This window comes from Hyla sarda, chromosome 10 (assembly GCF_029499605.1).
Source record: "Hyla sarda isolate aHylSar1 chromosome 10, aHylSar1.hap1, whole genome shotgun sequence".
In the NCBI taxonomy this organism is placed as follows: Eukaryota; Metazoa; Chordata; class Amphibia; order Anura; family Hylidae; genus Hyla; species Hyla sarda.
The window spans coordinates 133,890,130-133,918,074 of NC_079198.1; the positions used below are offsets into that span (position 1 = coordinate 133,890,130).

At 39.1% G+C, this 27,945-nt stretch overlaps 2 protein-coding genes across 3 annotated transcripts in view; one reads left to right on the forward strand and one right to left on the reverse strand.

Annotated features, from left to right (window-relative positions):
• The window catches only part of MEGF6 (multiple EGF like domains 6), a 447,412-nt gene that overhangs the window by 393,038 nt on the left and 26,429 nt on the right, over positions 1–27,945 (forward strand). For both annotated transcript variants that reach the window (XM_056544570.1, XM_056544571.1), the window contains 12 exons: positions 471–599; positions 764–892; positions 3,382–3,510; positions 4,996–5,124; positions 9,334–9,462; positions 11,599–11,727; positions 15,409–15,537; positions 15,632–15,763; positions 17,471–17,599; positions 17,697–17,825; positions 18,142–18,270; positions 20,358–20,486. In XM_056544570.1, coding sequence (XP_056400545.1) covers positions 471–599; positions 764–892; positions 3,382–3,510; positions 4,996–5,124; positions 9,334–9,462; positions 11,599–11,727; positions 15,409–15,537; positions 15,632–15,763; positions 17,471–17,599; positions 17,697–17,825; positions 18,142–18,270; positions 20,358–20,486 — 1,551 coding nt within the window. The remainder of the gene's footprint in view (positions 1–470; positions 600–763; positions 893–3,381; positions 3,511–4,995; positions 5,125–9,333; positions 9,463–11,598; positions 11,728–15,408; positions 15,538–15,631; positions 15,764–17,470; positions 17,600–17,696; positions 17,826–18,141; positions 18,271–20,357; positions 20,487–27,945) is intronic.
• LOC130294566 (syncytin-A-like) lies at positions 21,011–27,385 on the reverse strand. The gene is made up of 2 exons (XM_056544572.1): positions 25,755–27,385; positions 21,011–25,684 (listed from the first exon to the last, which is right to left on the reverse strand). The coding sequence occupies exon 2, from the start codon at positions 22,609–22,611 to the stop codon at positions 21,331–21,333; it is 1,281 nt and encodes a 426-aa protein (XP_056400547.1). The 5' UTR covers positions 22,612–25,684; positions 25,755–27,385; the 3' UTR covers positions 21,011–21,330.

Below are 27,945 nucleotides of genomic sequence, written 5' to 3' on the forward strand. Positions count from 1 at the left end.
AATCTTAACCCTTCCAGTACTTATCAGCTGATGTATGCTCCAGAGGAAGTTCTTTTCTTTTTATATTTCTTTCCATTCTGACCACAGTGCTCTCTGCTGACACCTCTGTCCATGTCAGGAACTGTTCAGAGCAGATGAAAATCCCACATAGGAAACCCTCTCCTGCTCTGGACAGTTCCTGACATGGACAGAGGAGGTCAGCAGTGAGCACTGTGGTCAGACAGAAATAGAAATTCAAAATGAAAAAAACTTCCTGTGGAGCATACAGCAGCCGCTAAGTACTGGAAGGATTAAGATTTTTAAATAGAAGTAATTTACAAATCTGTTTAACTTTCTGGCACCAGCTGATTTTAAGAAAAAATATATATATAAAAAAATTAAAGTTTTTCACCAGAGTACCCCTTTAACCCTACGAGAGCCAAGAGTCCAATATAAGTTCCATCATGGGTAATTCCTTTTTATTCCCACAGAGTGCCCGTCCGGCTCGTATGGATCCGACTGCCGGCACCAGTGTCAGTGTGAGAACGGCGCAATCTGTGACTATGTGAGCGGAGCCTGCACCTGTGCCCCGGGCTGGAGGGGGACCTACTGTGAGATTGGTGAGTATAAGTTGTAAATCAGCCGGGGGGGGGGGGCACATACTTTACTGCAGTGGCGCTTCGGCTGTTGAGAAACTACAACCCCCAGAGTGTCATGACAGCCGCAGCCTGTGAACTGTAATCCCCAGTAGATTGGAATTCCCATTTCTGTAACCTTATTACAGCGTGTCCGGAAGGATTCTACGGTACAGACTGCGCCAACAGCTGCCGGTGCGCCAACGGTGCCAACTGCAACCATGTTACTGGGGTCTGTGTTTGCCAAGATGGCTGGTTAGGACCTACATGCAACCAAAGTAAGTTGTGTTACATCCAGGCATGCCTGCTTTACTGTTGTTACCTATATGGGCCTAGATCAGTGTCTCCCAACCAGCATGCCTCCAGCTGTTGCAAAACTACAACTCCCAGCACTGAAAATCACTGCAGAAGAGAGTATAGTATCTCAAAGAATGTCCACAAAGAAGAAAATAGTAAATGTGAACACTAAAATGGTAGACCACCCCAACATGTTTCTGCTACCAGTAGTAGTGATGTCTTCAGGGGAGAAATGGTTGGGGAGTGTCAACACAGTATGTTAAAAAACAGTGTTTCCCAACCAGAGTGCCTCCAGCATTTGCCAAACTACAACTCCAAGCATGCCCGGACAGCCGTTGGCTGTCCGGGCATGCTGGGAGTTGTAGTTTTGCAACAGCTGGAGGCACGCTGGTTGGGAAACGCTGGCCTAGATATTGCAGCTTATGTGTAGTGTTAGCCCTCCCGGGCAGTGCCCTCTCTGTCATTGACTGTTGTATGTTTACTGTATTTATGTTTCACGCTCCAGTCCAGTGTTTCCCAACCATGGTGCCTCCAGCTGTTGCAAAACTATAACTCCCAGCATGCATGCTGGAGGCCCCCCTGTTGGGAAACACTGTTCCAAGCTAAAGGTGCATTTACATCACGATTTTTACTTCCATCTAGTCCATATGATTTTATACTTAAAGGGGTACTCCACTGGAAAACATTTTAGCTTAAATCAACTGGTGCCAGAATGTTAAACAGATTTGTAAATTACTTCTATTAAAAAATCTTAATCCTTCCAGTACTTATCAGCAGCTGTTTTGATCCATAGGAAGTTCTCTTCTTTTTGAATTTCCTTTCTGTCTGACCACAGTGCTCTCTGCTGACACCTCTGTCCATTTTAGGAATTGTCCAGAGTAGGAGCAAATCCCCATAGAAAACCTCTCCTGCTCAGGACAGTTCCAAAAATGGACAGAGGTGTCAGCCGAGAGCACTGTGGTCAGGCCGAAAGGAAATTCAAAAAGAAAAGAACTTCCTATGGATCATAACAGCTGCTCATAAGTACTGGAAGGATTAAGATTTTTTAATAGAAGTAATTTACAAATCTGGCAATTTCTGGCACCAGTTGATTTAAAAAATAAAAAATAATAATAATTAATGTTTTCCAGGGGAGTACCCTTTTAAAAATCATATAAAATCATATCTATAGGCGTTCCATTGACTTTTATTGACAAATCGTTTCTGACACTTGCACCTGTGTCGTCTGTTTTTTGTTTCATTTTTTGGTCAGATGGAAAACTGATATTTATTTTTTGTCCCAATTCAAAAATGGATTTAAGTCGTATTCTTTAAATCGTATTTTATTTTTTCAAATATTATTATATTTATAATATATTTTTATATATTTTTTAATATTTATATTCATATTCTTTAATATTTATATTCATATTCTTTAATATTTATATTCATATTCAAACAGACAATTATTATTTATTTATTTTTTGCTAAAATGTACGATTTTTAGATGCATCCAATTTTATTTTTTAGCATGTGATTTTAAAGGGGTACTCCAGTGGAAAACTTTATTTTTTTTATTTTTTATTTAAATCAACTGGTGCCTGAAAGTTAAACAGATTTGTAAATTAATTCTATTAAAAATTCTTTATCCTTCCAGTACTTATTAGCTGCTGTATACTACAGAGGAAATTCTTTTCTTCTTGGATTTCTTTTCTGTCACGACCACAGTGCTCTCTGCTGACACCTCTGTCCATATCAGGAACTGTCCAGAGCAGGATAGCTTTGCTATTGGGGATTTTCTCCTGCTCTGGACAGTTCCTGACATGGACAGAGGTGTCAGCAGAGAGCACTGAGGTCAGACTGAAAGGAAATTCAAAAAGAAAAGAACTCCCTCTGGAGCATACAGCAGCTGATAAGTACTGGAAGGATTAATATTTTTTAATGGAAGTAATATACAAATCTGTGAATTCAGGTAGAAAAAACAGACATGGTCGCACATCTACAATCTTGTATAATGATCTGATTGCTTCTCAGCATAATATCAAAAACTAACAGGTTGTTATTATACATTTTTGATCAAAAGGTACAAAGCCCACTCGCCACGTCAAGGACACCTATTTAGAGTGGGACCCTAACGTCCCTAGCATAAAATGGCGTAGCACCGGGCTGCGACCACCACCGCCGCGACGCCAATGCCCACAGGGGGAACGACCCACTGGCAGAGCGGCCCCAATGCCACTCAAACCAGTCTATGGGCCTCACCCCCCACAGACACCGCGCCATTATGAATTCTCATAATATACAAATCTGTTTAACTTTCTGGCATCAGTTGATTTAATTTTTTTTTTTTTTAAACTGTCCGTCATGGTGCCCTGGTACCCAGCTTTCCTAGAATAAAATGCACAAAGGTAAATGTGGATTATTTTGCGCGGATTGATGGATTATATTGGACATTATAATTTTTTCTATGTTATTACACAATTCCTTATAGAATGTGAAGACAACAGATATGGAAGAGGCTGCAAGGAGACGTGTCTGTGCTATAATGGCGCCAAGTGTAACCATGTCAGCGGGGAGTGTGTCTGTGCGCCGGGATGGACTGGACCGCGGTGTGAACAAGGTAAGTCAAGACTCCACATTGCCATAAAGTATCCTCATAACCATAAATAATAAATACAATACTGGTAAGTATCCACATAATACATAATGCTGCCATACAGAACCCACATAATACATAATGCTGCCATACAGAACCCACATAATACATAATGCTGCCATACAGAACCCACATAATACATAATGCTGCCATACAGAACCCACATAATGCTGCCATACAGAACCCACATAATACATAATGCTGCCATACAGAACCCACATAATACATAATGCTGCCATACAGAACCCACATAAGTATAAAATACTGCCATACAGTACCAACATAAATATTATATAATAATCCCATACACTACCTACATAAAGATTTTATAACACTGCCATACTCTACCTACATAAATAATATATAATACTGCCATACACTACCTACATATATAATACTGCCATACACTACCTACATATATAATACTGCCATACACTACCTACATATATAATACTGCCATACACTACCTATATATATAATACTGCCATACATCCATACAATACCTACATATATAATACTGCCATACTCTACCTACATAAATAATATATAATACTGCCATACACTACCTACATATATAATACTGCCATACACTACCTACATATATAATACTGCCATACACTACCTACATATATAATACTGCCATACACTACCTACATATATAATACTGCCATACACTACCTATATATATAATACTGCCATACATCCATACAATACCTACATATATAATACTGCCATACACTACCTACATAAATAATATATAATACTGCCATACATCCATACAATACCTACATATATAATACTGCCATACACTACCTACATATAGAATACTGCCATACACTACCTATATATATAATACTGCCATACATCCATACAATACCTACATATATAATACTGCCATACACTACCTACATATATAATATAAAATACTGCCATACATCCATACAATACCTACATATATAATACTGCCATACACTACCTACATAAATAATATAATACTGCCATACATCCATACAATACCTACATATATAATACTGCCATACACTACCTATATATATATATATATATATATATATATATATATATAATACTGCCATACATCCATACAATACCTACATATATAATACTGCCATACACTACCTACATATATAATACTGCCCTACAGTACCTACATATATAATACTGCCATACACTACCTACATATATAATACTGCCATACAGTACCTACTACCTACATAAATAATATATAATACTGCCAGACTCTACGTAACGGTGAGTTACCAGTAGACGGCTTTCTATGATGGGGCAGAGTAAACGTACCCAGGGGCAAAGCCTCTGTGCAGCGTCACCAGGACCGGTTCACATTACAGCAGTAGCACCGCATCCTGGACATGTGACGCAGATATGGAAAAAATGATAGAAGAACCAATTTACCTTATTGTATTTCTGCAGCTTGTCAAGACGGATTCTATGGAGAGAAATGTCTTCAGCCGTGTATCTGCAGGAGCGGAGGGGTCTGCAACCACATCACAGGGCGCTGCGCGTGCCCCAAAGGCTGGACCGGACTGGCGTGTGAACTGGGTGAGACATTGTATTATGGATTGTAGGGATCTCCATATATACTGTAGTGATCTCTATATATACACTGTAGTGATCTCCATATATACTGTAGTGATCTCCATATATACTGTAGTGATCTCTATATATACACTGTAGTGATCTCCATATATACTGTAGTGATCTCCACATATACTGTAGTGATCTCTATATATACTATAGTGATCTCTATATACAGTGGGGATCAAAAGTTTGGGCACCCCAGGTAAAAAATTTTTTAATGTGCATAAAGAAGCCAAGGAAAGATGGAAAATTTCCAAAAGGCATCAAATTACAAATTAGACATTCTTATAATATGTCAACAAAAGTTAGATTTTATTTCCATCATTTACACTTTCAAAATAACAGAAAACAAAAAAAATGGCATCTGCAAAAGTTTGGGCACCCTGCAGAATTTATAGCATGTACTGCCCCCTTTGCAAAGCTGAGACCTGCCAGTGTCATGGATTGTTCTCAATCATCATCTGGGAAGACCAGGTGATGTCAATCTCAAAGGTTTTAAATGCCCAGACTCATCTGACCTTGCCCCAACAATCAGCACCACGGGTTCTTCTAAGCAGTTGTCTAGAAATCTGAAACTGAAAATAGTTGACGCTCACAAAGCTGGAGAAGGCTATAAGAAGATAGCAAAACATTTTCAGATGTCAATATCCTCTGTTCGGAATGTAATTAAGAAATGGCAGTCATCAGGAACAGTGGAAGTTAAAGCAAGATCTGGAAGACCAAGAAAAATATCAGACAGAACAGCTCGCAGGATTGTGAGAAAAACTATTCAAAACCCCTGTTTGACTGCACAATCCCTCCAGAAAGATCTGTCAGACACTGGAGTTGTGGTACACTATTCCACTATAAAGAGATACTTGAACAAATATGGTCTTCATGGAAGGGTCATCAGAAGAAAATCTCTTCTACATCTTCACCACAAAAATCAGCGTTTGAACTTTGCAAATGAACATATAGACAAGCCTGATGCATTTTGGAAACTAGTTCTGTGGACTGATGAGGTTAAAATTGAACTTTTTGGCCGGAATGAGCAAAGGTACGTTTGGAGAAGAAGGGGAACAGAATTTAATGAAAAGAACCTCTGTCCAACTGTTAAGCATGGGGGTGGATCAATCATGATTTGGGGTTGTATTGCAGCCAGTGGCACAGGAAACATCTCACGAGTAGAAGGAAAAATGGATTTAATAAAATTTCTGCAAATTTTGGATGCTAACTTGATGCCATCTGTGAAAAAGCTGAAGTTAAAGAGAGGATGGCTTCTACAAATGGATAATGATCCTAAACACACCTCGAAATCCACGGGGATTACATCAAGAGGCGTAAACTGAAGGTTTTGCCATGGCCTTCACAATCTCCTGACCTCAACATAATTGAAAATCTATGGATAGACCTTAAAAGAGCAGTGCGTGACAGACAGCCCAGAAATATCAAAGAACTGGAAGACTTTTGTAAGGAAGAATGGGCAAAGATACCTCAAACAAGAATTGAAAGACTCTTGGCTGGCTACAAAAAGTGTTTACAAGCTGTGATACTTACCAAAGGGGGCAGGACAAGATATTAACTCTGCAGGGGGCGCAAACTTTTGCAGACACCATTTTTTTGTTTTCTATTATTTTGAAAGTGTAAATGATGGAAATAAAATGTAACTTTTGTTGACATATAAGAATGTCATATCTGTAATTTGATGCCTTTTGGAGATTTTTCCATCTTTCCTTGGCTTCATTATGCACAGTAATACAAATTTATACCTGGGGTGCCCAAACTTTTGATCCCCACTGTATACTGTAAATATCTCCTTATATACTGTAGTGATCTCTTTATATACTGTAGTGATCTCTATATATACTGTAGTGATCTCTATATATACTGTAGTGATCTCTATATATACTGTAGTGATATCTGTATATACTGTAGTGATATCTGTATATACTGTAGTGATCTCTATATATACTGTAAAGATCTCTTTATATACTGTAGTGATATCTATATATACTGTAGTGATCTCTATATATACTGTAGTGATCTCTATATATACTGTAGTGATCTCTATATATACTGTAGTGATCTCTTTATATACTGTAGTGATCTCTCTATATACTGTAGTGATATCTTTATATACTGTAGTGATCTCTATATATACTATAGTGATCTCTATATATACTGTAGTGATCTCTATATATACTGTAGTGATATCTATATATACTGTAGTGATCTCTATATATACTGTAGTGATCTCTTTATATACTGTAGTGATCTCTCTATATACTGTAGTGATATCTTTATATACTGTAGTGATCTCTATATATACTATAGTGATCTCTATATATACTGTAGTGATCTCTATATATACTGTAGTGATCTCTATATATACTGTAGTGATATCTATATATACTGTAGTGATCTCTATATATACTGTAGTGATATCTATATATACTGTAGTGATCTCTATATATACTGTAGTGATATCTTTATATATTGTAGTGATATCTATATATACCGTAGTGATTTCTGTATATACTGTAGTGATCTCTATATATACTGTAGTGATCTCTTTATATACTGTAGTGATCTCTATATATACTGTAGTGATATCTTTATATACTGTAGTGATCTCTATATATACTGTAGTGATATCTGTATATACTGTAGTGATCTCTATATATACTGTAGTGATCTCTATATATACTGTAGTGATATCTATATATAATGTAGGGATCTCTATATATACTGTAGTGATCTCTATATATACTGTAGTGATATCTTTATATACTGTAGTGATCTCTATATATACTGTAGTGATATCTTTATATACTGTAGTGATCTCCATATATACTGTAGTGATATCTATATATACTGTAGTGATCTCTATATATACTGTAGTGATATCTTTATATACTGTAGTGATCTCTATATATACTGTAGTGATATCTTTATATACTGTAGTGATATCTATATATACTGTAGTGATCTCTGTATATACTGTAGTGATCTCTATATATACTGTAGTGATCTCTATATATACTGTAGTGATATCTATATATACTGTAGTGATTTCTATATATACTGTAGTGATCTCTGTATATACTGTAGTGATATCTGTATATACTGTAGTGATATCTGTATATACAGTAGTGATCTCTATATATACTGTAGTGATATCTATATATACTGTAGTGATATCTATATATACTGTAGTGATCTCTATATATACTGTAGTGATATCTATATATACTGTAGTGATCTCTATATATACTGTAGTGATCTCTATATATACTGTAGTGATATCTATATATACTGTAGTGATATCTGTATATACAGTAGTGATCTCTATATATACTGTAGTGATATGTATATATACTGTAGTGATATCTGTATATACTGTAGTGATATCTTTATATACTGTAGTGATCTCTATATATACTGTAGTGATCTCTATATATACTGTAGTGATATCTGTATATACTGTAGTGATATCTGTATATACTGTAGTGATCTCTATATATACTGTAGTGATCTCTATATATACTGTAGTGAACTCTATATATACTGTAGTGATCTCTATATATACTGTAGTGATCTCTATATATACTGTAGTGATCTCTATATATACTGTAGTGATCTCTATAATATACTGTAGTGATCTCTTTATATACTGTAGTGATCTCTCTATATACTGTAGTGATATCTTTATATACTGTAGTGATCTCTATATATACTGTAGTGATCTCTTTATATACTGTAGTGATCTCTATATATACTGTAGTGATATCTGTATATACTGTAGTGATCTCCATATATACTGTAGTGATCTCTTTATATACTGTAGTGATATCTTTATATACTGTAGTGATCTCTATATATACTGTAGTGATCTCTATATATACTGTAGTGATCTCTATATATACTGTAGTGATATCTTTATATAATGTAGTGATCTCTGTATATACTGTAGTGATCTCTGTATATACTGTAGTGATCTCTTTATATACTGTAGTGATATCTGTATATACTGTAGTGATCTCCATATATACTGTAGTGATCTCTGTATATACTGTAGTGATCTCTTTATATACTGTAGTGATCTCTTTATATACTGTAGTGATCTCTTTATATGTCCCGATGCTTTGATCAATGACATTTACACCTGATTTTCTTGACTTTGGGATCCAGAATGTTCTCCAGGAAAATACGGAGACGACTGTTTGCAAAACTGCACTTGTCAAAATGGCGGCGTGTGTGAGCGTGGCTCTGGCGCCTGTATGTGCCCAGCAGGGTGGATTGGAGAATCTTGTCAGACAGGTAGGTGGTGGTATAAAACAATGAAATAGTAATATGTACACAATAAAAGAAAATGATCTGTCAGTCATAAAATATTTCTAGGTGACAGATATATGTTTACGCAGATGAACCAATCAGGTCACCAGAAAAGCTGGGACACAGTGCAGTCATACTGGTTAAAAACTGGACAGCGGATATAGAACAAGGTCACCGTAGAAGGGGTCTTTTGGGACTTTGATATTATTGGTTTATCTTTAAAGGGGCTGTCCGGGCATGCTGGGAGTTGTAGTTTTGTAACAGCTGGAGGTCCGCAGTTATAGAGAATGGGGTTGTCCAGGTGGGACGATAGACGAATTCGCAATATTTCGTGACTATATTGACGATTATTTGTCCTATATTCACGAAATAGCATATTCGCTAAGTTCATTCACTTTTTTTTTTCCATTGGAAAATTTACATAAAAATTCACATAAAAATTTGCATGTGAAAAAAACGAAAATTGGCATAAAAATTTGCATGTGAAAAAAAAAATATATATATTTGTCATTACGAATATATAGCACTATATTCTAAATATTTACAAAATCGCAAATTGCGGATATTCGCGATAAAAATTTGTGTGGTGTCCCGGTACAGGACCTGGTCCTGCCCCTTTGTCTAAAGTCCCCTCAGCCAGAGTCCCTCCATGTCAATAGGGCTCTCCTGTAGGACTAACCCCTAGTCGCCTCAAATAAATGGTATTTAATGTATTTATATGTATATTTAAAGGGGTTATCCAGGAAAAAAAAACTTTTTTTTATATATATCAACTGGCTCCAGGAAGTTAAACAGATTTGTAAATTACTTCTATTAAAAAATCTTAATCCTTTCAGTACTTATGAGCTTCTGAAGTTAAGGTTGTTCTTTTCTGTCTAAGTGCTCTCTGAGGACACCTGTCTCGGGAACTGCCCAGTTTAGAAGAGGTTTGCTATGGGGATTTGCTTTTAAACTGGGCGTTTCCCGAGACACGTGTCATCAGAGAGCACTTAGACAGAAAAGAACAACCTTAACTTCAGAAGCTCATAAGTACTGAAAGGATTAAGATTTTTTAATAGAAGTAATTTACAAATCTGTTTAACTTTCTGGAACCAGTTGATATATAAAAAAATTTTTTTTCCTGGAATACCCCTTTAATATGTTAAATAGGAATACCTCTGTATAGGACCTTAGAGGCCTTTAATTAAATTGTATTATGGTTTAAGGACCTTTGGGTCATGTGATACCCAGAGTTCACTGGGTCAGGACTGACAGGTTCTGCTGACCAATGAGCTTTGTCCCTCCCTCTTAATATATAAGGGGCTGCAGCTACTAAATTCTCTCTCTTGTTCCTGGCACTTAAAGAAAGCACATCTCAGCAAAAATATCAATTCAAGCTAGGCCTGAAGCCTAATACCGCAGCCACAAAACCGTGAGTTATCCAAGCTCAATCTACTGAATTCTGTGTGACTACTAGAAACTCAAATCTACTAAAAAAGAGTAGCACAGTGGCTAGCACCAAAGCTCATTGATCCCAGAGTCCCAGCAAACCTGTGAGGAACCTGTATCCCGGTCCTCTCTCCCAAAGACTGTTGTGTTCCATGCCGTTGCATAAAATATACAGTAAAGTTACTTCAAGTTTACTTCATAAAATCTGCTGTGGACATTCCGTTATTTCTCCCTGCCGTTTGTGGGACGGTTGGCGGTAGGACCATTGCATTGAGGAAACCCCACCCTGGCGTCACGACAATCGAGGATTAATACCAATATACCCTACACTATTACCAGAACCACCCCGTCACCACATTTGTATTATGAATATTCGTGCTCAACACTATTTCCCAAACAGGGTGCCTCGAGCTGTTGCAAAACTACAACTCCCAGCATGCCCGGACAGCCTTCGGCTGTCCGGGCATGCTGGGAGTTGTAGTTTTGAAACAGCTGGAGGCACCCTGATTGGGAAACACTGACTATAGTCATTATAAATTTTTGAGCAAATGTAGTTTACCAGCAAGTGGTGAAAAATATAGATAACATAACCCATAGATAGTGACCGGAATATATAGGATTTTCTCTTCTTCCTCTGATTCTTGATTCCTTGTATCTACTAAAAAACATTATAAAACCAATTATATGTTGCAGCCTGTCCAGCGGGGACCTACGGAGTCCAGTGCCTGGAGAAATGTGAATGTCGATTTGGTAATTCCTGTCACCACATTACTGGGGCCTGTGACTGCCCCACCGGATGGAGAGGGAAGCACTGCGATAAGCGTAAGTCCTGCAAAGGGAGATACAAGATAAATACTGGAAGAAAATACATTATGTAAAATAGATCCATAAAGCAAAGATTTACATACATTTAACCCTGTGGAGAGTTCTATGTACACAAATATAACTACTATAATACTGCTCCTATATACAAGAATATACCTACTATAATACTGATCCTATATACAAAAATATAACTAATATAATACTGCCTCTATATACAAGAATATAACTACTATAATACTGCTCCTATATACAAGAATAGAACTACTATAATACTGCCTCCTATATACAAGAATATACCTACTATAATACTGCTCCTATATACAAGAATATACCTACTATAATACTGCTCCTATATACAAGAATATAACTACTATAATACTGCTCCTATATACAAGAATATAAGTACTATAATACTGCTCCTATATACAAGAATATAACTACTATAATACTGCTCCTATATACAAGAATATAACTACTATAATACTGCTCCTATATACAAGAATATATCTACTATAATACTGCTCCTATATACAAGAATATAACTACTATAATGCTGCCTCCTATATACAAAAATAGAACTGCTATAATACTGCCTCCTATATACAAGAATATAACTACTATAATACTGCTCCTATATACAAGAATATACCTACTATAATACTGCTCCTATATACAAGAATATACCTACTATAATACTGCTCCTATATACAAGAATATAACTACTATAATACTGCTCCTATATACAAGAATATAACTACTATAATGCTGCCTCCTATATACAAAAATAGAACTGCTATAATACTGCCTCCTATATACAAAAATATAACTACTATAATACTGCTCCTATATACAAGAATATAACTACTATAATACTGCTCCTATATACAGGAATATAACTACTATAATACTGCTCCTATATACAAGAATATAACTACTATAATACTGCTCCTATATACAAGAATATAACTACTATAATACTGCTCCTATATACAAGAATATAACTACTATAATACTGCTCCTATATACAAGAATATAACTACTAAATACTGCTCCTATATACAAGAATATAACTACTATAATACTGCTCCTATATACAAGAATATAACTACTATAATACTGCTCCTATATACAAGAATATAACTACTATAATACTGCTCCTATATACAAGAAAATAACTACTATAATACTGCTCCTATATACAAGAATATAACTACTATAATACTGCTCCTATATACAAGAATATAACTAAAATACTGCTCCTATATACAAGAATATAACTACTATAATACTGCTCCTATATACAATAATATAACTACTATAATACTGCTCCTATATACAAGAATATAACTACTATAATACTGCTCCTATATACAAGAATATAACTACTATAATACTGTCTTCTATATACAAGAATATAACTACTATAATACTGCTCCTATATACAAGAATATAACTACTATAATACTGCTCATATATACAAGAATAGAACTACTATAATACTGCTCCTATATACAAGAATATATCTACTATAATACTCCCTCCTATATACAAGAATATAACTACTATAATACTGCTCCTATATACAAGAATATAACTACTATAATACTGCCCCTATATACAAGAATATAACTACTATAATACTGCCCCTATATACAAGAATATAACTACTATAATACTGCTCCTATATACAAGAATATAACTACTATAATACTGCTCCTATATACAAGAATATAACTACTATAATACTGCTCCTATATACAAGAATATAACTACTATAATACTGCTCCTATATACAAGACTATAACTACTATAATACTGCTCCTATATACAAGAATATAATTACTATAATACTGCTCCCTATATACAAGAATATAACTACTATAATACTGTTCCTATATACAAAAATATAACTACTATTATACTGCTCCTATATACAAGAATATATCTACTATAATACTCCCTCCTATATACAAGAATATAACTACTATAATACTGCTTCCTATATACAAGAATATAACTACTATAATACTGCCTCCTATATACAAGAATATAACTACTATAATACTGCTCCTATATACAAGAATATAATTACTATAATACTGCTCCCTATATACAAGAATATAACTACAATAATACTGTTCCTATATACAAGAATATAACTACTATAATACTGCTCCTATATACAAGAATATATCTACTATAATACTCCCTCCTATATACAAGAATATAACTACTATAATACTGCTTCCTATATACAAGAATATAACTACTATAATACTGCTTCCTATATACAAGAATATAACTACTATAATACTGCTCCTATATACAAGAATATAACTACTATAATACTGCTCCTATATACAAGAATATAACTACTATAATACTGCTCCTATATACAAGAATATATCTACTATAATACTGCTCCTATATACAAGAATATAACTACTATAATACTGCCCCCTATATACATGAATATAACTACTATAATACTGTCTCCTATATACAAGAATATAACTACTATAAGAGTGAATTCGGGTAGAAAACAGACATGGTCGCACATCTACAATCTTGTATAATGATCTGATTGCTTCTCAGCATAATATCAAAAACTAACAGGTTGTTAGTATACATTTTTGATCAAAAAGTACAAGCCCACTCGCCACGTCAAGGCCACCTATTTAGAGTGGGTCCCTAACGTCCCTAGCATAAAATGGCGCAGCACCGAGCGGCGACCACCACCGCCGCGACACCAATGCCCACAGGGGCGAACGACCCACCGGCAGAGCGGCCCCAATGCCACTCAAACCAGTCTATGGGCCGCACCCCCCCGCAGACACGGCGCCACGGCAGCGACGGACACCGCACAGCACCACACCAGTGTGAACAAGGTGTAATGGCTCACTTACCATGCTCTCCCAGTCATACTGGGAGGCTGCTAGGAAAGAAATGACCCATGTGTAGCTAACTACTACTTATATAGGGTTGGGCTGAGGGGGTGGGGAAGAGTGCAGACAACATGTTCAAACAAAAAAAAAAAAAAAGAGGGGATAGAAATCACAGTGTGAATTCGGGTAGAAAAACAGACATGGTGCACATCTACAATCTTGTATAATGATCTGATTGCTACTCAGCATAATATCAAAAACTAACAGGTTGTTAGTATACATTTTTGATCAAAAAGTACAAGCCCACTCGCCACGTCAAGGCCACCTATTTAGAGTGGGTCCCTAACGTCCCTAGCATAAAATGGCGCAGCACCGAGCGGCGACCTGGGCATTGGCGTCGCGGCGGTGGTGGTCGCCGCCCGGTGCTGCGCCATTTTATGCTAGGGACGTTAGGGACCCACTCTGGATAGGTGGCCTTGACGTGGCGAGTGGGCTTGTACTTTTTGATCAAAAATGTATAATAACAACCTGTTAGTTTTTGATATTATGCTGAGAAGCAATCAGATCATTATACAAGATTGTAGATGTGCACCATGTCTGTTTTTCTACCCGTATTCACATATAACTACTATAATACTGCTCCTATATACAAGAATATAACTACTATAATACTGCCTCTATATACAAGAATATATCTACTATAATACTACTCCTATATACAAGAATATAACTACTATAATACTGCCCCCTATTTCCACACGTTAGCAATTAATATTTTTATAATATTCCTCAGCATGTCTCCCAGGTTCATATGGTGATCACTGCTCCAAGCTTTGTAGTTGCCCCCATGGGACCCCCTGTAATCACATCACTGGGGAGTGCGGCTGTCCGCCGGGATTCATTGGCAATGGATGTGACCAAAGTAAGTGACAAAGAGAAGGTGTTTTTACAATCCCTTTATGTGTTATTACGTCTCGAGTGTCCATTATATGAGCGTCTCGTTTTCCCTCCTCCAGCTTGTGTTCCGGGAACATACGGCCTGAATTGCGGCAAAATTTGCCAATGTCCCGGTCAGCATCAAGACTGCCACCCAGTGACTGGGGAGTGTATCTGCGCTCCAGGCTATCATGGACACACGTGTCAGCTAAGTAAGTGCCTTGTTCTCAGCAATGGTAAGAATCCTAGAAGTTTTAAGACTTTCATGGTGCAGGTCAGTGTTTCCCAACCAGTGTGCCTCCAGCTGTTGCAAAACTACATCTCTAAGCATGCCCGGACAGCCGTTGGCTGTCCGGGCATGCTGGGAGTTGTAGTTTTGTAACAGCTGGAGGCACCCTGGTTGGGAAACACTGGTGTCTGTCCTGTCACGTCTTCTTAAAGGGGTATTCCAGGAAAAAACTTTTTTTATATATCAACTGGCTCCAGAAAGTTAAACAGATTTGTAAATTACTTCTATTAAAAAATCTTAATCCTTTCAGTACTTATGAGCTTCTGAAGTTAAGGTTGTTCTTTTCTGTCTAAATCCTCTCTGATGACACCTGTCTCGGGAAACGCCCAGTTTCGAAGCAAATCCCCATAGCAAACCTCTTCTAAACTGGGCGTTTCCCGAGACACGTGTCATCAGAGAGGATTTAGACAGAAAAGAACAACCTTAACTTCAGAAGCTCATAAGTACTGAAAGGATTAAGATTTTTTAATAGAAGTAATTTACAAATCTGTTTAACTTTCTGGAGCCAGTTGGTATATATAAAAAAAAGTATTTTCCTGGAATACCCCTTTAATCTGCTTACCTTTAAAGGGGGACTCCAGGGGAAAACTTATTTTTCTTTTTTTTTCTTTTTTTTTTTTCAATCAACTGGTGACAGAAAGTTAAACAGATTTGTATATTACTTCTATTAAAAAATCTAATCCTTCCAGTACTTATTAGCTGCTGAATACTACAGAGGAAATTCTTTTGTCAGCTCTCTGCTGACATCTCTGTCCATTTTAGGAACTGTCCAGAGCAGCATATGTTTGCTATGGGGATTTTCTCCTACTCTGGACAGTTCTTAAAATGGACAGAGGTGTCAGCAGAGAGCACTGTGCTCGTGATGTCAGCAGAGAGCTCTGTGTTCCAAAAAGAAAATAATTTCCTCTGTAGTATTCAGCAGCTAGAAAGTACTGGAAGGATTAAGATTTTTTAATAGAAATAATTTACAAATCTGTTTAACTTTCTGGCACTAGTTGATAAAAAAAATATATATATATATAAGTTTTCCACCGGAGTACCCCTTTAAAGGGGTACTCCGGTGGAAAACAATTTATTTTAAATGAACTGGTGCCAGAAAGTTATAAAGATTTTTTAATTATGTCTATTAAAAAATCTTAATCCTTCCAGTACTTATCAGCTGCTGTAGGCTTCACAGGAAGCTCTTTTCATTTTGAATTTCCTTTCTGCCTGATCACACTGCTCTCTGCTAACACCTCTGTCCATGTCAGGAAATGTACAGACTAGGTGCAAATCCCCATAGCAAACCTCTCCTGCTCTGGACAGTTCCTGACATGTACAGAGGTGTCAGCAGAGAGCACTGTAGTCAGACAGAAAGGAAATTAAAAAGAAAAGAACTTCCTCCGTAGTATACAACAGCTGAAAAGTACTGGAAAGATTAAGATTTTTTAATAGAAGTCATTTACAAATCTGTTTAACTTTCTGGCACCGGTTGATTTAAAAGAAAATGTTTTCCAGTGGAGAAGCCCTTTAAATCAATATCAATCTAGGACAGACCGGTTGCTATGTAACTATAGCCTGAAAACCTTATGTAAAAGGTCCTAGCAACCAGGCCTTCCCCCACTGATTGTTCCACATATTCACATTCCAGAATGTATCAGTGGATATTACGGCAGAAACTGTGAACATGAATGCAAATGTAAGAATGGCGACCATTGCAAAGCCACAACCGGAGCGTGCCATTGTCCACCGGGTTACGTTGGAGCCGACTGCGGCACCGGTAAGCATCTATCCTAGTGATGACCGAATTCCGTATATGCGGTGCAAAAAAACCACAACTGTCACAACATATTATCGGCGGCTTTGTTCTGTTACAGTGTGTCCTCGAGGGAGGTATGGAAACGGATGCGCCCATGTGTGCCGCTGCGGTCCTAATGGATCCTGCAATCATGTGACTGGCGACTGCGTCTGCGCCTCGGGGAGAAGAGGAAAGAACTGCGAATACGGTATGAACACCGATCCTAGACTGGCAGAATGTTTAGTAATGGGGTGCCTGCCCGGTGCCACCACCCACCCCCACACCCCCGCCCTCCACCGATGAGCAGTATGTTGGGGTCTTGGAGACATCTTGGCCCAGAATAGCTGGGACCCCCCCTCCTCCCCCCCACACACACACATTGTTTCATATGGCCTAACACGGAATATGGGGACCCCCTTGAAGCAGAACAAGCGAAATTCTAAGGATAACCGGATCGGAGAACATGTGTAAAAAAATTGATAAACTTGCACTCGTATACAGACCCCTTTTTTTTTACGTTCCAGCCTGCGCCAATAATTATTTCGGGGAAGACTGTCTGCAAATTTGCTTGTGCAAGAACGGAGGATTGTGCAACCCGACCAATGGGATATGCAGCTGTGGTCTAGGATGGACGGGAGCCACGTGTGAGGAAGGTACGTACTGTGCATTAGAAGAAACAACCTGTGTATGGTGTCAAAAAGTATAATAAAGCAAGTAACTAATATAATGTTATAAGCCATAGTGCACAGATCTTACATATCAGCTGTGCTGCGCCATTGTAAGCTGTGACATCACATCACAGGCTGTGAAAGCAGTCTGCCGCCCTTCCTCCTGTCAACACGGGACCTGACCACTATGCGAAGGGGAACGCTGGTATTACTACTCATTAGATTTATTGCTCATTAGATAAGGCAGCAGAAAGCTGTTCTATGGCACAGTAGTTTTCATGAGAACAGGCTCACTGCTGCCTTATCGAATGAGTTATAAATTTTGGGAAAATTCAAATCTAACACCAGCTCTGAATAGACCCTAACTAGCTGCCTAGATGCGACAAGGTGGATCTCCGCTCTACCACCAATAAATTAAGACCATATAAAATATAAAAATGTGTATCAGCGCTAAGATAGGGGAACATTTTTTATATAAATAAAACACACACTTAAAATCATCAGGATCATAGAAAGTGTGTGTTTTATTTATAAAAAAAAATTTTCCCCTAGCTAAGCGCCGATACGCATTTTTATATTTTATATGGTCTTGTGTTATAAATCTTATAAGCAGTAATACTAGTTCCTCCCTTCACATCATTGGTCTGGTCCCCCCTTGCTGACAGGAGTGGAGGGGTAAGCAGGGAGCTTTCTGCTTTCAGATCCTGTGACATGGCGTCATAGCTTACAAGCCAGCACAGCTGATATGGAATGTGAATGGGCACTGTGTAATACTTCATTTCTCCTGTGGTGGCGCTGCAGGGAAACTGATGTTCAGTTTTCACCACAGATCACAGCTGATTGCTGGAGATCACAGTACGGAAACACTTTCTGATTAGTTTATTGTCAAGGGAACCTTCTAACAAGGAAGGATTGTCCAAAGTGGAGAACCCCTTTAAAAGATAACATAATTATTTGGCCGGTTTCTACTGAACTGTACATGGATCACACAGGGAAGCGGAGTCTTTTGGCCATAATATGAGCTTTTAAAGCCATCTTATAATTCAGTGGTCTCCAACCTGCGGACCTCCAGATGTTGCAAAACTACAACTCCCAGCATGCCCGGACAGCCAACGGCTGTCCGGGCATGCTGGGAGTTGTAGTTTTGCAACATCTGGAGGTCCGCAGGTTGGAGACCACTGTTATAGTCTATGCTAGTGGTCTCCAAACCGTGGACCTGCAGCTAAAGCAAAACTACAACTACCTGGACTGACTTATTTTTTTGTTGTTGCAAAAATGCCCCTAAAAAAACGTTACAAATGCCGCAAAGCGTTTTTTTTTTGTGAAAAAACGCCACGGCCAGATGTCAGCTAAAAGTCCGTAAGGATTTATAAAGCTCCATACCCACTAGATGTGTTTTTCCTTTGGTGTTGTTTTTACTCATTTTTGGTGTTTTTCTGCAGTTTTTGCCTCAGTGGTAGTTTTCCAAAATTTTAGCATTTTGAGACTATGGCACACTTTTTTGGACAGAATCTTGGTGTTTTTCTTCCATACAAGTCTATGGGAGTAAACAAATGAAAATTACATAAAAAAAACCGCCATGTGGGTTATAGTATTGCTTTTTTTTGGGGCATTTATTTTATTTTTATTTTTTTTCCATTTCTTCAATAGAAATATTTGAGTCACATGATGAACGAATCACATGACTTGTCATGATAAAAACCACAGGGGGAAAAAACACCAAAGGAAAAAAAAAAAAAAAAAAACACACCAAGTCTCAAACCCACTATTTTAGAACAAAATGCCACAGAAAAAAATAAATAAATAAATAAATAAATAAAAAAAATTGTTGCTGCTTGGCAGATTAAAATAAATGCCAGTAAAGAAAAAAAATGCCAGAAAGAACCACGTAGGAGTATGGGGTAATAGTGTCAATATAACAGTGGTCTCCAAACTGTAGACCTCCAGCTGTTGCAAATCTACAACTCCTAACTGGGACTTGTAGTTTTGCAACAGCTGGAGGTCCACCGTTTGGAGCCCACTGGAATGTACTGTAGGCTCCATGTTGACATCTTTGCTGTCGTCCATTACAGAATGTCCTCCTGGGAAATATGGAGCCGACTGTCAGCTGGAATGTTCCTGCCTGAACAATGGGACGTGCGACAAAGTAACCGGGACCTGTCAGTGCCTGAGAGGGTTCTACGGAAACGCGTGCCAACACGGTGAGCTGCCCTGATATGCCAGTCCGTCCGCAGGAAGTGTCTGTGATAGGAGGAGGGTGCGGAGGTGTTAAGAGGGTCCAACTGCCCCTCCCGGTCCCTAGGGGGGGGATACACTACAATGTCTGTAGGTTTTCCTACAAGGCCTGGACTTCCTATAGTGATACGGGCCACAACCTATAGATTTTACAAGTCCATTCAATTGTCTCTAATCTTATCCTATGGACACGACTTGTTCCAAGCAAAAAGAATCACGTAATGGCAACATAAAACCGAAAGGGATATGGAGGCGCCTGCAGGGTCTGTCCCGCCGTATACATTTATGGCACGTGTCAAAGCGAATGAGCGCATAAAAGGACCCTGATATCTGAGTTATCGTACATTGAATAATGGGGGTACCCCTGAAAGGTATTGCTGAATAATCTACTCAGTACCCCTGGTACTGGTTCTCTGTCTTTTCTGTACCCCTGGTACTAGGTCCAATTTGGCTTAAGGCTTGTACTGGCCAGGAGAGCGTCTTGTCAGGTGTGGAAAAAATACATGCACACAAGATGCCGTCAAAGTACGCTCTGTTTTACTATTTGCCAACGTTCATATATATATACCATGTTGCTTAATAGTTACAAGTCAGCAGAACACAAGAACAGGATGTACGTGCACAACAGTTAGGAATCAGCAGTTGAGAAAACGAGAAGTACGATACGAGCTTTGCGGTTACAAAGGGCAGAATCAAGATATATCATACAAGATTACAGAATTAAGATACACATCATACAACATTACAGATCTGTATTATTCTATCAAGACTCTTGTACCCTTCAATCCCCTCTTAAAACCAGTTGTCACTTTAGACAACTTGGTTTTTCTTGTTTTCTATTTTCTTTTGAAAAGTCTTTATGTAGGCAGTATAGCCTTCTGCTGAGTGACGGTGAAGTAGAGGGACTTGGGTGTCTGATGAGGTGGAGAGGAGGATTTTAGTATCTGCAGCAGGTCTTGGCTTGCAGCGTTTCATACATAAGAAAATAAGTTTTATTGATACATATACTATAAGGGCAATGACAGTAATGTGTATTATGAGCTGCAGAACGCCCCCTATCCATCCTCCTACGCCCTTGAGCCAGGTAGCGGGATTCAATATTGAAAAGGTATCCCCCCACCACTTATCCCTGTTGATTTCATTGTCTTTGGCATATTTGTCCCTCAATTTTTGTATGTTCTCAAGCTGGTGGTGCATCTGAATTGTTCCTGAAGTGTCTATGTAATGGCAACAAGTAGGACCTATGATTTGACACATCCCTCCTTGGGCTGCTGTGAGATAGTCCAAGACTATTGCGTGTTGGTTAGTCACTATCATCAGTTGATTTTGCACGGACACAGAGGTATTAGTAATTTCTAAAATGTCATATATTTGGTCATCGAGGTAGTTAGTGGCTTCGACTAACTTATCCCATATTTGCATCACCATTGGATATATAAAAATGGTGCTAAAAAGCTTGTTGGTTATTCCCATTTGTACAACATGTGGCCTACCGTTTTCCCTTTCTTTGTTATCTGCTGCTCTTCGGTATAACATATGTTTAGGAGCTGCTCTCATGTCAATGTCGTCGTTGGATATGACAAAGGTGGAGGGGGTAAGTCTAGCTAGGGTGCATGTGCCTTTGACCCCTACCGGCAACCACTTGTAGGCTTCCCTACCACATACCCAATAGATGTCTCGTGGGAGCTCCCAGAAAGAGGAATGTTGATTGATAAGTTTATTAACTATGTCAATGAGTCTAGAGGCATTTGTTAAGTAACACCAGGAAGGTATCTGCCCTAATCTACCGCGGTAGCCCACATCTGGGTTATTACATATTGGATCAGTAAGTTGGTATTCTGACGTGTCATTGCATGGTTGGTGTCCTGTTATATTATAGCAGTCTACGTCTTGAGTAGCCTGAGTAATGAGGGTGTTATTTGGCCACCTTGGGTCATGTAAGTACCTTTCTATCTGGCTGGGCTTAAGAAGATCAGTACTTGCGGATGTCCTGTGAAAACTAACTTTTATCCCTTCCGTGGGGATCTCTCCTAGGTCTAATATATGTGTGACTACTCGAGTTACCCAGGAACCCCCTTTGAAGACCAACATTTGGTGTGGTCCTGGGCCTGGGCTGCTTAAGTTTCCCTGCCACCATGGCTGCCCCACCCATCCTACTATAGGAATACCCACTGAGGTGTTTCAGTTCTTTGCATATGGTGTCTCATTGTCAGCAAGCATGTCAAAACAGTCTCCCTGAAATAATTCATATGAGGGCACAGGGATAGCAAAGTAGGGCATGCTTTGGGCAGACACAGGGGTATGGGTGCATATCCAACAATCCTTTGCAGTGAGGTTTTGTGCTAACATTATATGGTGTTTCATGAACTTATTGTTTGGGTGTCTCTCTAATTCATTCTGTAGAGTCACCGTGGGGTGTATCAAAGTCAATAAAGTCATTAATGCAAACATCAGGAGACTTAGTTTCTTCAACCATCTGCCAGAACAAGGCCAGGGCATCAGCGGGTACATCTTTCGGTAGGCTTTCAAGGTCAGGGCTGTCTGCCCCCGTTATTACCTCCTTTGGGTGATGTTGAACGAGTTTGATCCGAGAGGCGTGGATCCAAGAAGGGCTGTCTTCCGTGAGAACCGCCGTCCTCTTCACGGCAACAACTGTGGTTGGGGGTCCAAAGGTGAAGTCTCCGGGCTTCTTTCCTTTCGACAGAGTCTTAACCAGGACAGTGTCGCCTTCCTGGAACTGGTGTGTTGGTTCCTGTGGGAGAGAAGGAGAATTACAGACAACATTTTGTTCTACTTTATCAAGGGTTTGGATGAGGTCTGTGACATATTGTTCCCTTATCTGGTCGAGGTCCCCTTCTTCTGTTATAAGTGGTCGTTGGGCCCATGGAGTCGGGAAAGGCCTACCCATGAGAATCTCAAAAAGGGGAGAGTTTTAAAGTCTTATGGGGGGTCTTTCTAATTTCTGAGAGTATGATGGGAAGGACTGGTTTCCACTTCTCAAAGGTGCTCCCTGTGGCCTACTCCGTGGAAATGAGCAATAAAACTGTGGCACTGTGTTGGGGTATGCATGGTTTCCCCTCTTTGTAGATCAATCCTGTTACAGGATTTTTCTGCAATACTGGATAACACCAATCATATTCCTCTTGTTTGGGAACAGAGGACTGAAGAGAGAGAAGAAGTTGTGTGTCTACGAGTGAAGGAGGTGTAAGAACTGGTAACATCAGAGAGACAGGTTGTTGTGTAGCAGCCAGTTTGGCGGTGTGGTCTGCTAGAGCATTGCCCTTTGAAATGTGATCAGTCCCACGTGTGTGTGTCCTGCAGTGAATGATGACTGATTGTGATGGTAGGGTAAGTGCATGTAAATGGTGACAGGTTTCTTAGCAAAAAGTGTACAGGCTCTTGTGAGGGCGATGAGTTCTGTAGCTTGTGCGGACTTATAGGGGATGGACTGGGCCTTGAGGACAATGTCAGGTAATTGGACAATAGCATAACTGGCATGGTAAACATTGTCTTTGGGGCGTGTACATGACCCATCTACAAAGACTTCTGGAGCATCAGGTATGGGCACTGAAGAGAGGTCGGGTCTGTGTGAGGCGTCAGTGTGGATGACTTGCAAGCAGTCATGTATGTCCGGCATCACATCATCATGAATTTTCAGGCCAACTAGTGCGCAGGGCCAGATGTAGGGGAGGCATACACCATTTTCAAGGATGGATTACTGAGGAAAATTGCCTCATATCCAGAGAGCCGTTGTGTTTACATGTGTTGTGTATGTAGGCCTTTAAGGAGAGAGATAACATCATGAGAAGTGTACAAGGTAGTGTCATGTCCTAAAGTAAGGGTGGTAGCTTGTTCAACAATCATAGCACAGGCAGAAAGAGCTCGCAGACATGCCGGCATCCCCTGTACAGAGACGGGCATCACCTTTGAGAAAAAAGCACAAGGATGCAGTTTGCCTCCGTGAAATTGTGTCAGCACACCCGCCATGGTTTTACAATTGTCTCGTGCATACATGTGGAAAGGCAAATTGTAATCTGGGAGACCTAGCCCTGGACTCGTTATTAAAAGATTTGTACATTTATGAGGACCATTTGATTAGATCTGGTTTGCCTGATAGGGTTGCATCTCTATGAGCAGTCGGGAATCCACTGTCTGCAGTAGTTTATCATACCCAAGAAAGATTGCATTTCCTTCTGGGCGTGCGGGGTGACCAGGCCCGCTACAGACTGGACTCTAGACGTGCTCAACTCCCTTTTCCCTTTTGGCAGAACAAAACCCAGATATTCAACCTGTTCACAACACCATCCTCAAGGCAGGCCTCCTCAGAGAAACTACACAGTAACAAATCATCAACATTTTGGAGGAGAACAGAACCCTGGGGGGTGTGCCATGATTGTAAAAAGGCTTGGAGGACAATGCTGAACACAACTGGTGAATCAGCATACCCCTGGGGCATTCTACACCAGGTTAACTGTAGTCCCTCAAAGGAAAAAGCAAAAAGGAGTCTGGTCTCTTTGTCCACTGGGATCGAGAAGAAAGCATTCTTCAGATCGAGGACAGAAAAATGAGTTGCCTGTGCTGGGATTGATGACAACAGGTGAGTGACATCAGGAACTATAGGGGCAATAGGCACAATTAGTCTGTTGATGGCTCTCAAGTCTGGTACAAAACAGACAGTACCATCGGGTTTGGGGACCGAATTAATTGGAGTGCAGTAGGGAGAGACAGTATGTTCTAAAACTCAAGTGTGTAGGAAATGTTTGATCATAGGGCGGATACCTTTGATTTTTTTCCCGTGACAAGGGGTACTGTTTTTGGTAGACCGGGAGGATGTCTGGTTTGAGTCTTGCCTTGTATGGTGTACAGTCAATATGTCCTACATCATGGTCACCATGTGACCAGACAATGGGGTCTACCTCAGGTGGGACTTGGGTCGGGGACATAACAGGATAATGTCCAGCAGGATAGTACCCTGCAGGTGTGACTATGGGTGCGAGGTCAGACGTGACATGTAACCTGGACTGGGATGAAGTGATATGTAATTTGAGTTTACATATGAGGTCTCTTCTCAGGAGGTTTACAGGGCATTCAGGTATGATGCGAAAGGAAGGGAAGGTTAAATGGTCACCCTCGGGGCATTGTGTATACAGGTGCTATGAACATACTCAATTTCAAACAGTAGACATATATATACGCATATGTACATATATACATATACACATGCACATACACACATATCCCCTGAAAAACAAAATTGCACCAGATCCGAAGAAGAAGCTGTCATGCTCCCTGTAAACCCCGCCTTACTCCTCCCAAACCTCTGTGTCACCAGTCACCGCCCCTTTGAGTCTGGCTTCTTGTCTTTCCCCAGTTCTGGTCAGTCACCATGAAACATCTATTATCACATGTGTTACTGACAGTGTTACATAACATCAAGAGACATACAAGAAACATAACATGTAACAATACCGACATTTACAAATACTTAACGTACAACACACAGGGCCCACATTCTCACCAAAGATATAAAAATAAAAATGTACACAGCTCTCTCAAAAATTTGAAAAATAATTATCTCCAATGCGCATTGTTTATAATCCAGTAAACCATTAGCTTGATTGTAAATGCCTAAAGTAATATTTATCAATTAAATAGTGATCACTTTTTATATTTATTTTATCTTCTTGGCCAAATTTCTTCTGTTATTACTCCTGTAATATAATCAGACAATTAATCGCATTTCCTGATACATTTCATTTTTTTTTTTTGGCATCAACCCTGTGTTACTGTGAAGGCAAGAAATTAATGAAAAATCATCAAATAGTTCAATTTAATACCACGTGAATATATTTTTCTTTTAACACCATTTTCATTACAACACAACAGCTTCACAGGGAAAACATTCACTGGTCATTTTCTATACACTCCTGATTCTATACACCTCACACATATATAACATACTTTATATCATAAGAACCATCCTATAAACGCCATCATATGACCACATACACAGGGCTTTCCTAGCGATTTACCACATCACTCCATTCCATAGCATTGAACACTCATCTCCACTTCATTTATTCCAGCAGTGTCAGCTCTGCTCATCCTACATTCCTCACACTGCTTCACATGCTTTCTCCTTCACAAATCACCTGCTTCTCCACCAAATCGTTGAGTCTCTATTTCTGACAACAATCTCTAATCCTATCAAACAATTTACACAGCCCTGCATCATAACGCCAACATGCTGTGAACCTTTCCCAAAATTCAGTAACAGTTTCACCTAGTTTTTGTTTGCATGCCACAGCAATAGGCAGTGATGATTTTTGTTTGAAAACTTGGTTCCTCTTTTAATTCTCTCCATATACGCTCTCTACCCTTCTCGAGATTACAAATGTAGTTGTTAGAGTGGGGGTCAGGTGGTATTTATCATTGGCCCCCTCCCTTGGGAATGGGCTGGAGTCCTTCATGAATTCTGACCAACCAACTATATCATCTACCCACGGATTCACTAAGTCCCATCTTGTAGGGCTAACTCGGGCCACATAAGCCTTACATGTTTCACCGGGAAGGGGAGGAGGATAGGACTTAGATGATTTGGAACCCATGTTCAGTAATTGGTGCAAAGCCTCAATCTCTGGATTTGGCTGTATTGAACTCTGATGGCTCCGACAATTCCTCTCAACAGATTAGGGATTCTCTGATTTAATTGCACCAATCACTGAGCATGCACGGTATCTCTGAACAAACTGTCACTTGCTTTCACCACATCCCGGGTCAACAAGTTACCTCTAGCCGGGAGGGTGGGGCGTCTTACAGATGTTTTGAGAACCAGCAGATTATTACTATTATTATTATTATTATTATTATTATTATTATTATAACAGTTATATGCACCTTATTCTATACATTAAAGCAATGTTAGTATACTCACGTGTCTTCTTAAGCGTAAGGGGAAAAAAAAGGAAGTTACAAGTAAAACACTAAACAGAACTAAACGGAAATACAAGAAGTTTTTTGTAAGCGTTAAGCCAAATTGAAACAAGACAACCACCCTGGATTGTCAAATTACTCTTAGTTCCTCATTTCCCCTGTTCCCTGAACAGAAGGCAAATACTGTAATACTGTGTCCCAGACACGATATGAAAATAACTCTTATACTTACTGGAATCGAGACGTGGCCAGTGCCCCCCGGGTCGACAATACCACACAAGGATATGGTTCTTACCGGTCCGGAGGATGACCCTCTCGACCCCGGACTGAGCCCCCAGCTGAAAGGTATAACTTTATAATCTACTCAGTACCCCTGGTACTGGTTCTCTGTCTTTTCTGTACCCCTGGTACTAGGTCCAATTTGGCTTAAGGCTTGTACTGGCCAGGAGAGCGTCTTGTCAGGTGTGGAAAAAATACATGCACACAAGATGC

Excerpts from the sequence above, each read along its gene's own strand:
- LOC130294566 (XM_056544572.1), bottom strand. The coding sequence starts at position 22,611 with ATGTTGGTCTTCAAAGGGGGTTCCTGGGTAACTCGAGTAGTCACACAT.